This window comes from Planococcus citri, chromosome 4 (genome assembly GCF_950023065.1).
Source record: "Planococcus citri chromosome 4, ihPlaCitr1.1, whole genome shotgun sequence".
Lineage (NCBI taxonomy): Eukaryota > Metazoa > Arthropoda > Insecta > Hemiptera > Pseudococcidae > Planococcus > Planococcus citri.
The window spans coordinates 31,308,012-31,322,667 of NC_088680.1; the positions used below are offsets into that span (position 1 = coordinate 31,308,012).

General features: G+C 32.5%; 4 protein-coding genes across 5 annotated transcripts; 3 read left to right on the top strand and 1 right to left on the bottom strand.

Annotated features, from left to right (window-relative positions):
- The first annotated feature begins 1,030 nt into the window (after nt 1–1,030).
- On the top strand, nt 1,031–2,557 carry LOC135845795 (uncharacterized). Its single transcript, XM_065364623.1, has 7 exons — nt 1,031–1,175; nt 1,248–1,382; nt 1,469–1,592; nt 1,680–1,844; nt 1,950–2,025; nt 2,092–2,228; nt 2,333–2,557. The coding sequence occupies exons 1-7, from the start codon at nt 1,134–1,136 to the stop codon at nt 2,389–2,391; spliced, it is 738 nt and encodes a 245-aa protein (XP_065220695.1). The 5' UTR covers nt 1,031–1,133; the 3' UTR covers nt 2,392–2,557.
- Nucleotides 2,558–3,805: 1,248 nt separating this feature from the next.
- Nucleotides 3,806–5,208, top strand: LOC135844681 (protein D2-like). The gene is made up of 6 exons (XM_065362992.1): nt 3,806–4,006; nt 4,120–4,233; nt 4,346–4,469; nt 4,597–4,764; nt 4,854–4,929; nt 5,043–5,208. The coding sequence occupies exons 1-6, from the start codon at nt 3,956–3,958 to the stop codon at nt 5,179–5,181; spliced, it is 672 nt and encodes a 223-aa protein (XP_065219064.1). The 5' UTR covers nt 3,806–3,955; the 3' UTR covers nt 5,182–5,208.
- A 2,174-nt stretch (nt 5,209–7,382) lies between these two features.
- On the top strand, nt 7,383–9,134 carry LOC135843535 (putative odorant-binding protein A5). 2 transcript variants are annotated; one of them, XR_010558337.1, is made up of 5 exons: nt 7,383–7,724; nt 7,828–7,953; nt 8,069–8,195; nt 8,269–8,452; nt 8,551–8,608. XR_010558337.1 is itself a non-coding variant. In XM_065361470.1 (5 exons), exons 1-5 carry the CDS (start codon nt 7,677–7,679, stop codon nt 8,724–8,726), a joined length of 654 nt encoding a protein of 217 aa, XP_065217542.1. In that variant the 5' UTR covers nt 7,411–7,676; the 3' UTR covers nt 8,727–9,134. The 2 variants fall into 2 exon arrangements, 1 of the variants encoding a protein (XP_065217542.1); XM_065361470.1 differs by having other exon boundaries at nt 7,411–7,724; nt 8,276–8,452; nt 8,551–9,134.
- A 3,295-nt stretch (nt 9,135–12,429) lies between these two features.
- Nucleotides 12,430–14,163, bottom strand: LOC135843534 (uncharacterized). Its single transcript, XM_065361469.1, has 2 exons — nt 13,941–14,163; nt 12,430–13,851 (listed from the first exon to the last, which is right to left on the bottom strand). Exon 2 carries the CDS (start codon nt 13,847–13,849, stop codon nt 12,872–12,874), a length of 978 nt encoding a protein of 325 aa, XP_065217541.1. The 5' UTR covers nt 13,850–13,851; nt 13,941–14,163; the 3' UTR covers nt 12,430–12,871.
- Between the last annotated feature and the right edge of the window lie 493 nt (nt 14,164–14,656).

The following is a 14,656-nucleotide window of genomic DNA, read 5'->3' on the forward strand; positions in this document are numbered from 1 at the left end:
GGTCATTTTGTAGCCGTCTGCAGATTTTTTGAAAATTCCAGTTTATAAAAAAATGTCCTAACATTTGTTCGATTTATAAAATAAAATCAACGTGGATGTTTTTTATAAAAATTTTTGAGATTCTGGAATTTACAAAAAGAAAAAAAATAATAGCTAAGACTCTAGAATAGCTTGAAATCGCCTCGAATCGACTCACCATTTTGAAATTACAGTATGCAGTAAATTTTAGCTTTTCAACTTATTTTTTGGAAATTCCAACTTTCAAAAACTTGCTGGAGACTCCAAATCTGCTCAAAACTGGTCCAAACGGTTTCCAATCGATTTTGGGAGGATGGGGTCAAAAAAAGAGCATACACCAGAATTTTATAAAATTTTGATTTTTTTTCACTTTTTTGACCCAAATTTGACATTTGAAAATTGACCAAAAATTGAAAAATGCACTTTAGTTCCAGAAATTTTGGCTGATGTATACTTTTTCGTGCTTTTTCGATCAAGCTTCATGATGGTCCAAACATTTTTTTTCGACTATTGGGATACCTTTCTTGTCAGTATGAAAATCAAAATTTGAAATTTTTTAGAAAATTCTCAAACATAAAAATTGATTTTGTTTAGACTTTTTCAATTTCACTTTTTTGTTTTCACTTTATTTTAGATGGTTAAGCGTGAAAATAAATTTTAAAAAGTGTGAAAACGACTATAGTGTTTTGAGTTTATTATACAACTTCTATTTGCTCGACTGGATTCCTTTCAACAAGTTTTGAAAAAAATTCAAACTATTATGGAGCCAAATTCAACCATCTGAAATCAATTTTACCACAAATATCTGCATCTTTTCCCTTTCCATACCCTTCCTTTTTTGCGTTCAATTTTGTTCCTGCAATTTTACACAAGAAGGCCACAGCCCCATCTACATACGATCCTTTAGCCTAAGCTCAAATAAATCTCATCTCACCTATTGCAATTAAATTAAAAATGAAATTTTTCTTATCACATTTTTGCTACTTAATTGGCCTACTCCCGTATTGAAAACTACAGATAATGATTCCGCGTACACACCTATCAGTAAACGAATTCAAGAATGTAACGTGTACATCTGTTACTCAGCATCTATCACCCCAAATGCATCATTCACGATGTTAAAATTTACCGCACTTTTTTGTATATTTACAGCCATTGTAAGTATTTCATAGACCTGTTCAACATAAGTTCCATTGTTGATTCTACCCGATTGATTTTTTCCGTCCTAGATGGCTGGCAAAGATCGACTTTCGGATAGCGATTTCGATTGGAGCATGTTCCTTCGATTCGACGTGAAAAATAAAATGATCGAGCATAAGATAACTCCGACAGCTGTACCTGTTCCTCCAGAGGGTACATGCCACGTATGTAATTCCAGTATTTTGTTTCAAATTAGACATAACTATATAAAAGTGTTCATTCATTCGATTTTGATTTCTGAAACTTATAGGTACATTTTCATTGGGGTGAACCCGAACCAGGCCAAGTGGTACCTGAAGATCTGGATAAAGTAGCTCGACCCACGGTTACCTGGAGTGCCAAAAATGAATCTCTATACTTGATGATGTCTTACTGTGAGTACCATACCTAGCTCCTGTAATGCTTCGTGGTGAAATGAAAAAAATCGTTTGTGTATTTAAAATTTCAATGAAATTGTCCAGGTGTATTGAACTGGTTCGACGTAAGAGATGCTCCAGAACAAGGACGCAATTACACTTTAAACGAATGGACCGAATGGATAATTTATAACGTTCATAAACAAAAAATATACGAAGGATCGGATCTATACGACTACCAACCATGTCCGGTACCGAAGAATAACACGGGTACGTCATGCTGACACCAAAATATAAATAAAACCTTGCTTATTCAGTAAAAATAATCCAAAATACCAACTACCTAACTCCTTTTTGGGGCACATTTTCTTTCAGTCAAACATTTGGTAATTTACTTGATATTCAAACAAAATGGAACCATACACATCCCTCGTCCAACCGAAATCAATTGGTAAACCTATGCTCATCTATCTCCTCATTTTTACCACCCTTACTACCTGTTTTTCAACTTCATTAGGGAGGAATTCCATGCTCGTCAAACTATCGCTGGATTCATCAAAACGTACAATTTGGGTACTCCGATCGCCGCTAATTTTTATTACATCAGATACGACAAGCAAAGAAGAAAAGATACTTTTAAAGATTCCGTAGCAGGTATGTATTTTAACAACCATTTTTGCACTTTCAAAATCAATGAGATATTTTCGTTTTTCCACGACGAGAATTACATTTCGGATAATTTCAACGTTTGATTTCAGATTGGGAGAAAGTTTTATCGTACGAGAATTTGGAGACCAAAGAAGTCGAAAAAACGTGATTGTGTTCAAAAAATGTTACCTATTTAGTTTTCTACAAAGATAATCATGAGAGTATTTTAGTGAATTTTGATTAGCACTCTGAAAGCTCGTCGACCCTCGAATTTCGCGTTATTTCACAAGAATTAAGTATTTTTTAGGTAATAAAAAAATATCATTGATAAGCTATTTCGAATTTTCCTTGACAAGAAGTAAATTTTTTGATAAAATGTTCATAAATTTTTTTTCAGTTCTGAGAAAATAGTAAGCTATTAAAAGTATTCAGCGAATAAAAGTGGGTATCTGGTTAAAAATTCAAAATTAAAGCGAATAAGTAGGTACTTGAAAAATTCAGTAATTATGAAAAGTACCCAAAAATGTTGGTAAAATGAGCTGACAATTTGAAAAAAAAATATCATGAAATTCTGCAAAGAAAAAATTGGAAAAATGACCGAATACGAAAAAAACTGTCATTGAACGAAAAAATGAAAAAAAATAGAAACAAGCAATGAAAAAAAAAAATGAAAAATACGTAAGTTCTGAAAAATCATTTAAAACTTGATGAAAAATGGCGAAAATCAAAATTTTGATTTTTGGGAATTGTAAAAAATGTTTAAATTTTTCTACGTAGTTACCGATTTTATTATAATTATTTTCCAATTTTTTAAAATAGATTCATTGTTTTCTTTTTTCTTTTTCAATTGCCTATTTGAAGCACAGAAATTCCAAATTAAAAGGAATCGTTCTAAAACATATACGAGTATTTTTTTTTTTTTTTTTTGAAAAATCTCCTGAAAAATTTTACAATTTGACTTCATAATGTATTTTTAAAGATTCTAAACATGTACACACTTCTCTTAAGATGCTTTTAAAAATTGTCAATTTCAATTTTAAGAAGAAAAGAGAAGAGGAGAACTATAATTTATTTCATTGCATCAATATTACAGTACAGCTTGGCACTTTCATCACGTTGAGAGGAGAGAAGGACAAATATTAAGTTGAAACACCGAAGTATATTACATGGATTGACATGATTTTCAGGAAAATATAGAACTTTCTGTTTTCAAAGTTTGTATTTAACGAATCAATCACACAAGCGAGTAAAAATATTAAAATCGCTGCGGTAGATCAATCAAATGTAAGGAGAGGGGATCAAGATCTCCTATAAAGAGAGGCCTATAGGTACCCAGAAGAGGCTAAAAATTCTCTCTAATCATGAACTGAAAAATCTCACTATCGATTGCATGAACTCTCATAATCAATAATATCAAAATTCCGATCAATTTTGAACTAAAATACACCTTCCCAAATAGGTACCTACCTAGAATCGCCTGAAGAATTGATAGGTACCTAACCTAACATTTATCTCGAATTCTCGATGCTGCTTGATTTTTTTTTTATCAAGCTACGCTAAATACAATAAATTAACGAGCTACCAATTTCATGATTTTCATTCAGTACTCCGGACGAATCACAATCGACCTAATGTTTTCGCAAGCAGGAAAATTATTAATCAAACCATCGTTTAAGAAACTTTTACAGCAAATGTTTAAGAAGAAGCGAGATTAATTGCCTAATTGGGAAAAGATGATCGGGTTGTATTGCTATGGAAAAATTTTGGCTGTACTATTGATGCTCGTAAGTACAAATAAATATAAGCAAGAAGGATGGGTATTGTGGGTTTGTGTGTACTGTGTAGTCTACACCCATGTGGGGGCAATGAGGTCATAAATCATGATTTCTGATTTCAGTGTGGGTTCATTTCGTTGGAACCGGTTGAAGATGAATACGATATACCGAAGATTTTCAACGAGGAGCTCATTGTCCCTGATGTGATACCCGTTCCTCCGAAATTACGAGCTCGGGTAAGCTACGAGAATTATTCTGATGAAAGTTACCAAAATATTGAGACTATTGAGCGATCTTAGTACCTCTATCAGTTCTCTTTATTTTCGAACTGTTAAAATTTTTTTGCAGATGTTCTACCCTAGGGGTGAAATTCTACCTGGATCTGCTATGTCATACAACGAATCGAGTTTTCCTCCTGTTAATGTATCATGGCCTTACGAAGAGGGAGCCCTGTACACCTTATTTATGTCGGGTATATGCTCTTCAAATCTTCATAATATGCGAATTGGTTCTATTTGGGTTTACCATATTGCCCCGCAGGCAATCCACTTGGAATATTGACCACGACACCGTGCTAGTTAATCGTATTCTTGTTACAGGCATAAGTGACTGGAAACTAGCCAAAGACAGAACTCCTGATTACAAGCAGGGGATTCACGGACAGGAATGGCATCAGTGGCTCGTCTCTAATATACCTCAAAATAATATTAGCGCCGGAGTCGTCAATTGCGAGCTATTACTAGCCGGAGATCCTTGTATCGAAGGGAGTACGTTTTTATTCACTTTTTCCCCAATTTTTCATCACATTGCAATTCGCAGAAACCCTTTTTGATTTTTTTTTTCGTGAATGTTTCAGTGAGAGATCTCATTATGTTATTGATTTACAAACAACGTTGGCCTGTGAACATCACCGTCGACAATGAACCAGGCTGGTAAGTGTGAAAATCCTTGTCTACTCAGTGGCCAACTATTCGTACAAATAACGCAAAATATTCCTCATTTGCAACATACCGTGCTCATTTTCCAAAATTGATTCTGTTCACAGGATCGAATTCCAACGTGATTTCAGACCTTATAGATTCGCCAGACGGTACAGGCTCGGTCATCCAATTGCTGGTTCTTATCATTACATTGTGTATGAAGGCTACAAAGGAGAATACGACGATTATGATGTTCCTCAGTGATGAATAAAACGATAATTATAAACTTTTTTTTATTGCGTTCCTATTTTAAATAATTTTGTAGACAATTCACGATTCCATTTCTCACCCCAAAAATCATAAAACAACAAATTATCAAAATTTGGACATTTTTTTCAAACTATTTCACATCATTTCCGAGCTTAAGTATCTAGGTACCTATTCGACAATTTGAAGTAACAGAACTGGATTGGAACATATCTCATGTAGGGACAAATCGAAGGGTAGAAAGCAAAGAGTAGTCTTCCCATTTAAAATTAGATCGGCAAAATTTGACAAAATTTAGCAAAAATTGCAAAAAAACATTGCTGTAAATGTATTTTTTGAAAAAAGTTGATGTATCAAAAAAAATTATAAAATGGCATAAAAAAAAGTCTTGAAAACGCGTAAAAATGATATAAAAACATAAATTTAAATTAATATCTATATGTTCAAAAAAAATATTATAAAATTCAAGCAAGGTACATTGCTACAAAAAAAAAGTGAAAAAAAGGTCAAAAAACGCCTGTAAATCATCAAAAAATTGATATATGTATCTATGAAAGAGGTGTTGAAAAACCGTTGGGATAATGTACTTAAAAGTATTACTGAAAAAAAAATCAGTAAAATTACTAAAAATATCCAAAAAATTAGAAAAAATGAAAAATTATTTTTAAAAATTCTGATGATTGCCCAAAACATGTAAAAAGCTCAGCCAAAAAATTACCTGAAGAAAAAATTGCTCAAAAATAAGTTTGTGTAAAATCCAACTCCTACATTTTCAGTCATACTTGAGTACCTTAGAGTCAAACCCAGAATTCTCCACTTTTCACCATTTTGAGAAAAACGCAAAAAACTGATGAAAGGTGGGAATCAGTAGTAGCAGGTTTCTGATCTCGCCTATATATGTGACCCGCTCTGACAAAACCGACCATTTCGACAAAATTTCAAAAAATGTTTTTTTCTCAAAAATCTGATCTTTCAACCCTTAAAACTCATTTTAAACATCATTATTTTGGATACTTTTTTTTGTCGAAACGGTCGGTTTTGTCAGAGCGGGTCACATATAGTGCTTCGGGTAACAATCGAATTGACAAAAAAAAAAATTTTTTCAAGTCTTTCCATAGCAGTAATTCACGATACCGTTTTGGAGAATTCTGGTTTTGACTCCAAGTCTGTAAAAAATATCGAAAATACACGAAAATGCATGATAAAATGAGGGATAATTCTTGATTCAAGTCTGTTGAAAGTATCTCAAGGTTGTTTATAGTCGACTAGAATGAAAAAAAAATTTTTTTTCAAGTATTTTTTTCAAAGTTTGACTTGAACCCGGTACTTTGGACCCCCTAACCATGATGGTATCGAATGGGGTAAAATGTTGAATGGCAATTGATGCGTACCTACTAACTGTACCCAAAACGACCATAATCTCATTTTTGAAAATTTTGGACAATTTTCGGAATTTGACTCTGACCCAGTACTTTGGACCCCCCTGACTGTGTAATTGTGTCAGATAGGTAAAAACGGAGAATGGCAATCGATGCGTACCTACTAACTGTGCCCAAAACGATCATAACCTCATTTTTGAAAAATTTGGAGAATTCTGGGTTTGACTCTAAGGTACTCACTTATTGTTAATAATACCTACCTGTAAGTAATTACTTTATGAAGTTTGAAGAAATACTTATTCATCGTTTAAAAAAATTTTAAAAAACTCAGAGGAGGGAATAAAATGCTAAAATTCTTCATAACTACCTCTAAAGTCTAAACTCAAATCCCAGCACCATTTTTTCGAATAAAGATTTAATTGACATATTTTCTATCACATTGAAATGTTGGGAAGTTGAGCTTCAAACTAAAATGATGATTTCCTTCTTCTTAGATAATTTTTTTCTGGTAGGTTTTTTTTTAAAAACTCAGGCTAATTCGATTTTGATCAGCCGTAAGAATTTTTTCAAAAAAATAGATGATTCAATTTTTTGTGACCTTGGGTTATAACGAGCAAATCAAAAAACTGCAAGGCATCTATAGAATCTCAAAAAAATTTCAGAGTAGGTAAGATATTTCTCGATTGTTTTGAAAAATCATTTCCTTTTTCTACCCTACGGAAAAATCCAAAAACATTGGCAAACTATGAAAATTGTGTAGGTAAGTGTTCAAGTATCTATTTTATGTTTTGAAAAAACTATGCAAAAATCTTACACTGAAATCTTTCAAAATTGGCAAGAGCTTTTTTGACCAACACGTCACCTTTAAAAATCATTTTGTAAATCCCTTTTCCACGCTTTAAAGTCAAATCATTCAAAGAAAAATTACTCCTCTGATAAACGAAACTTCGCTTCGGAATTTTTCTAATCACACGATGATGAATCGAAACCAAAAAAACGAGATAATACTTTATCATCGAATTTTCGAGCTTGTGATATTTTTCGACCAAAAACAGGAAGTTCCCAGCAGTACAACGATTTATTTTTTAAAAAATAAAAATTCCTCATCGGACAATGGACAATATAACTTACTTCTGCATTTTATTAATGATCGCTCTTTCGGTAAGTTCCTCTCATACAAGATCATTGTATTCTGTTCTCGAATCTCAAATAATTTTCAACAAATTTTCTCGGTTGATTTGGTGAATTTTTCGAATGCCTGCAGTCTGAAATATACTACATCGACGAAGATGCCACAATTATAGTCGAAGAAATCAACATCGAAGAGGAGATGAAAAAGGCAGAAATAGTTCCAGACGTAGTGCCACGAGGACCGAAGAAACTGCTCAGAGTATGTACCATGGGACCAATTGGTTAGAGTATTCAGACCTTCAGCATCTTACCTACCTCTTACCTAACATTATTAATATCATAAACATAGTATCCCCCATGATATATTGCAACAGGTGCAATTTCCTCAAGAACGTGATCTGATTCCGGGCCAACGACTGTTCTATAGCCAGATCATCATGCAGCCAGAATTCTTTTACGACGATTACGAAAGTGAAACATATTATACCATGTATATGACTCGTGAGTGAATAGAACCATGTACATACTAGATGAAATTTTACGTAGGATAAGTAGGTATCTAAGTCGACTCCAGCTTGCAGGATTGACTAGATATGCGGATACTCAAGAGCACTTCAAAATAGACCCCTTTTACAATCTAACCTACGGTAGAGACGAGCTGGGATTTTGGATAATAATCAATATGTGGGAAAATAACACGCTGAATGGTCGTACACTTGTAGAATATGAAACTCCGTTGGATCCGTACGATCGTAGAAGTACTGTTGAGAATTTTACTCATCGACTTTTGATTTTCTGTGATCATCATGTCATTGTCATATCTAATCAATTCATTTCATTTTTTCTCTTTTCGCAGCTTGTGATCGTTTTGCGTTCTTTGTATTTAAGCAAAAATACGAAATAACCGAATTACCCGAACCGGAAGAGCGATCAATTTATTTGTATGGAGAATTACCTAAAACCGCAGCGTTTGCGAAGAAATATGATCTAGGGGATCCTTTGTATGGCAATTATTTTGTCAACCATTGGTAATTCATAATTAGTACACATAAATTAATAAGTAGGTGATGCAAATATTCGAATTCTCGTTATAGAAAGTTTCTTTTTAATCACATAAATACTTACTTGACCTCTCATAAACAAGCAAACCGCCAGAAGTGTTGGTTAGGTATGGTTTTGAACAAGAATGCGATTTTTTGAAAGAGAGTTTATAAAATCAATTTTGACAAATGAAATTTTGGTGAGAAGGGGCTTTAGAATTTATAGGTATTTTCTAAAAGATATATTAAATTCGGTGAAATTAAATGCAAAATTAAGTTATCTACATATGTATTTATGGAAATTTAAAATTGAATGAATCAGATACTTAATTACTATTAAAATGGGAAAGATCTCATTCCATTAGTATTTTTAAAAATCATTTTAATAAAATTTTTGTTTTTTAATCATGTGATTATTATGAATAGTGTTTGTGCTTGTTCACTTCGTTCAATAATACATCGAGAAACATTTAGATCCAACACCTGTGACAATTTGATTATTCAGAAGAATTAACTGCAAGATTTATCACAAGAAGTTCCAAGACACTTTTTTCTCAACTTTCTTTCTTTCTAACTCTAAAATGAAGATAATTGAGAGAATAAAAGAAAACATTTACAACATACATACTTTAAAATATCAATCATCACGTAACATAAGCATAGCTATACGAGCGAATGCACTATACTTATAGGAATAGATAACAATTAGGTATACAATCTTATAAATCAAGAAATTGGTAAGTATGTACATTCGAGTCAAGAAATATGATTGAATCAACATTTTAATATTTAATTTAATGTATACTTATTAGGAACCTATTACGTAGGTAAGGTACCTATCTAGTTGTTAACATGAAATTCATTAAGTATAGACATTCTATCAATCCGACATTAAAAATTTAAACATCGATATTTTCGAGTTCGATAAATAGATAAAGAATTTTTTATAACGTTTTAATTCACCAATCACTTATTTTAATCAATTTTTTTCATTTCTTTATTTGGAAAAATGCAGTTATCATGAGAAAAAAATGTAAAAATTTTTATTTTTTGACTTTGAGTGGGAAAAAGTTATGAAAAAACTCTATGAGCATTTCGCCAGTTGAACGCCCTTGAAAAAATTGCCAACAATTTCCATGAATAACATTTAATAATTAGAGTTCTACATTCCCACAAGTTTATAAAAATTTCGCAAAAAACACCCAAAAATGGAATTATACATAAGTTGTCATTGTCATCAAAATCAGCGATCATTTCAATTTTTATAGGAACCCACATGTGGATGTCTCAATCCATAGAACCTGGCATTAGGTACTCGTTTTTGCACCTCTGATAATCCTAAATCAAACATATCGTAGGCGAACGAATGCGTTTTAAAGAAATCATTGTAGAAATTTTTTTCAGGAAGGGTTTCATTTAAAGCTTCTCTAAAAGGCAACATTTTATACCTTTCATTCTCAAAATAGGTCTTGAATACACCAAGCATATAGTAAACACTATTCAAAAGGAAATCCGGAGATTTTCTTTTCCAAAACGAAACAGGATCCTCATCCTTTGCTTTTTCTGTATGGTTTACTTCACGAACCCCCCGAGGGCCCCAACCAATTAAATTGTAGCTTTGCAAAAATGGTTTTTGATCATAAGCGACATAACTAGGATCATCGTCCACCAAGATTACATCCGATAACGTTTCGCCATCTCGAATAACTGCTTTCAAATCTTTCACGTAATTTCCTTCACCCGAACGAAACGAATCATTTCCCTCGCGCATATTTCCCAAGGAGAGAATATCGAATTGTCCTTTGGCTTTCATTGTTTCAAATTTCACGGTGCCCCAGAAGGATGTGAGTAGTTCAGCGATAACCTGTAGATTTCTTTTCTTGTCACCGGCAGAAAAAATTACGATTCGAACGTCTTGCTTCAATAAGTAATCAAATAAAATGTGCAGGTAAGGTAAAAATACATGCGTGTATGTCGTATTTAACACACAAGAAGTATCGGTAAAGCAAATAATTGGACATTCTGGATAGTTTTTTCTGACGATGCCCAATTCGTCCAATTCGTGCCCAAATAAACCCAAGCTTGTGCAAAGAGTATCATCAATATCGAAGACTACAACACGACTTCTACTTGATGGAGATGTGACGGGTCCCAGTGATGCAGGTGTTACGTGGATTATATTGAAGGAAAATAAGCCACAGAAGATGTACACGATGGTATTCATTTCTTCACTCAGGATACGGATAAGTACCTACCTAACTCGTTAAATATGAATTTTTATGATTATTGAATGATATTCATAAAGTTTTCCGAGCTGCTATGTTGACATGTCAAAAAAACACTGCACCATAAACCGAACGCCAAACAAAAACGAACTTCAGTTAAATAAAATGAATCAACGAGAAAAAAATCAATCTTCATTTTCCTTTATCGGGATCGATAAGTTTATCAAAATAATGAGTTATATCCCAACCGGAATTACAAATTGTAATGGTATTCATTAACACATTCATAACAATTTTTGATATTTATCTGAATTTATCCAATGATATCAGTAATTTGAAGAAAGCACTAAACGTGATTTTTAAATTTGACCCAGTCATTTTAGACATGTTCGTTACGTTTGACTCAAGAAACCCAAACAAGTAGATTTGTCATATTGGAAGTACCGTCCTGAGTATTATGTATATTGAAATTCTTTCACTTTAGTCTGGGAGCGTCACTCCAAGAGGATCCGGCCTTTCCAAAAATAAAGTTCATATATTCAATACCAGTATCAGAACAACCAAAATTTGTCATGCTAATGTGCATTTTTCTGATTTTGGCGAATTTTTGAAAAATCCGGTTTGGGCTGAAAATCATAAGAAAAATCAAAATTTCAACAAATTGAAATGCCCACTTGACAAGTTAAAATTTAGGCATGTCACAAGGTAAAATTCAATTTTCCAACGTCATATTTCAGAAAAATGTTGAGGAAATTCAACCCTCAAAAAAAATTTTTGTAAATCAAAAACATGATGCTTATCAGTTGTCAAGTATATCAACTTTCGGTCATCTTTATCAATTTGGTGAAATTTTGACCCTCTATTCATTATTGGGGCAAACTTTATTTCCAAAAATTCACCAATAATGGAAAGATGCACTTTGGCCAGTAGTTCAGCTGTGACGTCTTATCGATTCACGATTGCATATCAAATTTTCTCCAAAATCATTCTTTCAAACACAAAACAAACATCTTCACTCAAACTTATTTTTTTATGTAATTTACCTTTAATATTTTTTTAAATTGGAGAATTAATAGAAAAATTTGAACATTTTGACTAATTTTGAAAAGGGATCAAAGCAAGGAAACACTTGAATGAACTTTTTTTACATGATGCGTAATTTATTGTCAATTATCATTGATAACTTGGCAGACCAAATGTCAAGGAAATTGTGTGTTGTTGTTTTATTTTTTTGAAAAATTCCTAATTTTCAACGAGAATTGTACAGGCTTCTAGCAAGGCAGTCATTCGAACTGGAATACTTTTGGGATAAATTGAAAGTTGATCAAAGAGTCAACCAAGAATAAGTAGGTATTACAAGAAATGCCATGACACTTTCTTTCAATTTTTCTCCTTCTAACTATAAAATTGAAGATAATTGAGCGAATGAAAGAAAACATTTAAAACACTCTTTAAAATAAATCACATACCAAGTTGTCAACTTTAAATTTATTAGGTACAGATATTCTATCAATCCGCGATTCTTAAAGACCAAGACCTTTTTATCACATTTTTATTTACCTACTAATAATTTCATTTAATCAATAATCCTTCTTCCTATCCTTTTGGTTTTTACTTGTTCTCGTTGAAGGTTTTTTTATTTTTCAATTAATTAAAAAATGCATTCATCATAAGTGAAAAAAAAATTGAATTTTTTAAAATAAAATTGTGAGAAAAAAATTTTCTACCAAAAAAGACCATTTTGGGCGAAAACCGATTTAAAAAATGTATGTGCGTTTCGCCAAGTCACCATCTTTGAAAAAATTGCCAACAATTTTCATAAATAACTTTTAATAGTGTTAGACATCATCGAAAAAACTGAAAAAATTTGTCAGGAAACAACCAAAAATGGAATTTCTAGTTGTCATTCTCATCAAAAATAGCGACCTGATTTGCTTTTATAGGAGCCCACGTGTGGATGTCTCAATCCATAGAACGTGGCATTAGGTACTCGTTTTTGCACTTCGGATAATCCTAAATCAAACATATCGTATACGAACGAATGCTCATGAAAGAAATCATAGAAGTATCCTTTTTCAGGCAGAGTTTCATTTAAAGCTTCTCTAAAAGGCAACTTTTTACACCTTTCATTCTCAAAATAGGTCTTGAATACACCAAGCATATAGTAAACATTATTCAAAGGAAAATGCGGAGATTTCCTTCTCCAAAATGAAACGGGATCCTCATCCTTTGCCATTTCTGTATGGTTTACTTCACGAATCTCCCAAAATGCTAAATTATAGACTCGCAAAAATGGTTTTTGATCATAAGCGACAAAACTGGCATCATCTTCAACTAAGATTACATCCAATAACGTTTCGCCATCTCGAATAACTGCTTTCAAATCTTTCACGTAATTTCCTTCACCGGAACGAAACGATTTATTTCCTTCGCGCATATTTTCCAAAGAGAGAATATCGAATTGTCCTTTGGCTTTCAGTGTTTCAAATTTCACTGTGCCCCAGAAGGATGTGAGTAGTTCAGCGATAACCTGTAGATTTCTTCTCTTGTCAGCGGCAGAAAAAAATACGATTCGAACGTCTTCCTTCAGTAAGTAATCGAATAAAATGTGCAGGTAAGGTAAAAATACATACGTATATGTCGTATTTAACACACAAGAAGTATCGGTAAAGCAAATAATTGGACATTCTGGATGGTTTTTTCTGACGATGTTCAATTGTTCCAATTCGTCCCGAAAATAATCCGGACGTGTGCAAAGAGTATCGTCAATATCGAAGGCTACAACACGACTTCTTTTTATTGGAGATGTGACGGGTCCCAGTGATGCTGGTGTTACGTGGATTATATTGAAGGAAAATAAGCAACAGAAGATGTACACGATGGAATTCATTTCTTCACTCGGCATACAAATACATAAATACAATTAACTGATTAAATATGAATTTTTATGATTATTGAGTATTTTCATGAAGTTTTCTCACGTTTTCTGTCGACTGTTCGCCTTTCGAGCTGCTATGTTGATATGTCAAAAAGAAACTGCACCATAAACCAAATGCCAAACAATAATGAACTTCTAAATAAAATGAATCAACGAGAAGAAATCAACATCGTTCATTGCTTATTACCACGCATTACTTGATTCATCTTGATTTTCCTTTATCGACTAAGTACAAAATCGATAGTTGATTTCTTCCTAAATGTATCGGATAAGTTTATCAAAATAATGAATTATTTCCCAACCGTAAATTCAAATTGTAATGGGATTCATTAGGTAATATATCGCATTGAAAAAAAAAAAAAAAATTTGTCACTTTGTCTTACTCTAAAATTTAAGACATTTTTGAAGCTCGAAAATTGTAAATAATGTAATTTTTAACAAATCAAAGATTGTTGAGCTTCAAAAACGTTTTGAATTTCAGAGTAGGTCAAAAAAATAATCGTAACAAAATTTGTTTATTTTTTGACGTAGTATTGATTTCCGCATTCATTTTTTTCATCGCAATTTGTTTGAAATTGAAAATCATTTGTAGCCCCTTCAATTTGCAAGTTGGCCATAAAATCATAGGGTTAATATCTACATAATTTTGTTAATTTCTCAAAGTACTACCGACTTTCCATGGTCAAAATTCGATTTTGGCTCTTACATTTTGAAAACGAAATTTTCCCACTTCAATTTTCAAAATAATACTCGTACCCG

Coding starts and splice junctions, on each gene's coding strand:
- LOC135845795 (XM_065364623.1), top strand. CDS start 1,134: ATGTTAAAATTTACCGCACTTTTTTGTATATTTACAGCCATT. Junction 1,176..1,247: donor TTTGTATATTTACAGCCATT/GTAAGTATTTCA, acceptor TTTCCGTCCTAG/ATGGCTGGCAAAGATCGACT. Junction 2,229..2,332: donor TTTTAAAGATTCCGTAGCAG/GTATGTATTTTA, acceptor GTTTGATTTCAG/ATTGGGAGAAAGTTTTATCG.
- LOC135844681 (XM_065362992.1), top strand. CDS start 3,956: ATGATCGGGTTGTATTGCTATGGAAAAATTTTGGCTGTACTATTGATG. Junction 4,007..4,119: donor TGGCTGTACTATTGATGCTC/GTAAGTACAAAT, acceptor TTCTGATTTCAG/TGTGGGTTCATTTCGTTGGA. Junction 4,470..4,596: donor GTACACCTTATTTATGTCGG/GTATATGCTCTT, acceptor TTCTTGTTACAG/GCATAAGTGACTGGAAACTA.
- LOC135843535 (XM_065361470.1), top strand. CDS start 7,677: ATGGACAATATAACTTACTTCTGCATTTTATTAATGATCGCTCTTTCG. Junction 7,954..8,068: donor GACCGAAGAAACTGCTCAGA/GTATGTACCATG, acceptor ATATTGCAACAG/GTGCAATTTCCTCAAGAACG. Junction 8,196..8,275: donor TTATACCATGTATATGACTC/GTGAGTGAATAG, acceptor TCCAGCTTGCAG/GATTGACTAGATATGCGGAT.
- LOC135843534 (XM_065361469.1), bottom strand. CDS start 13,849: ATGAATTCCATCGTGTACATCTTCTGTTGCTTATTTTCCTTCAATATA.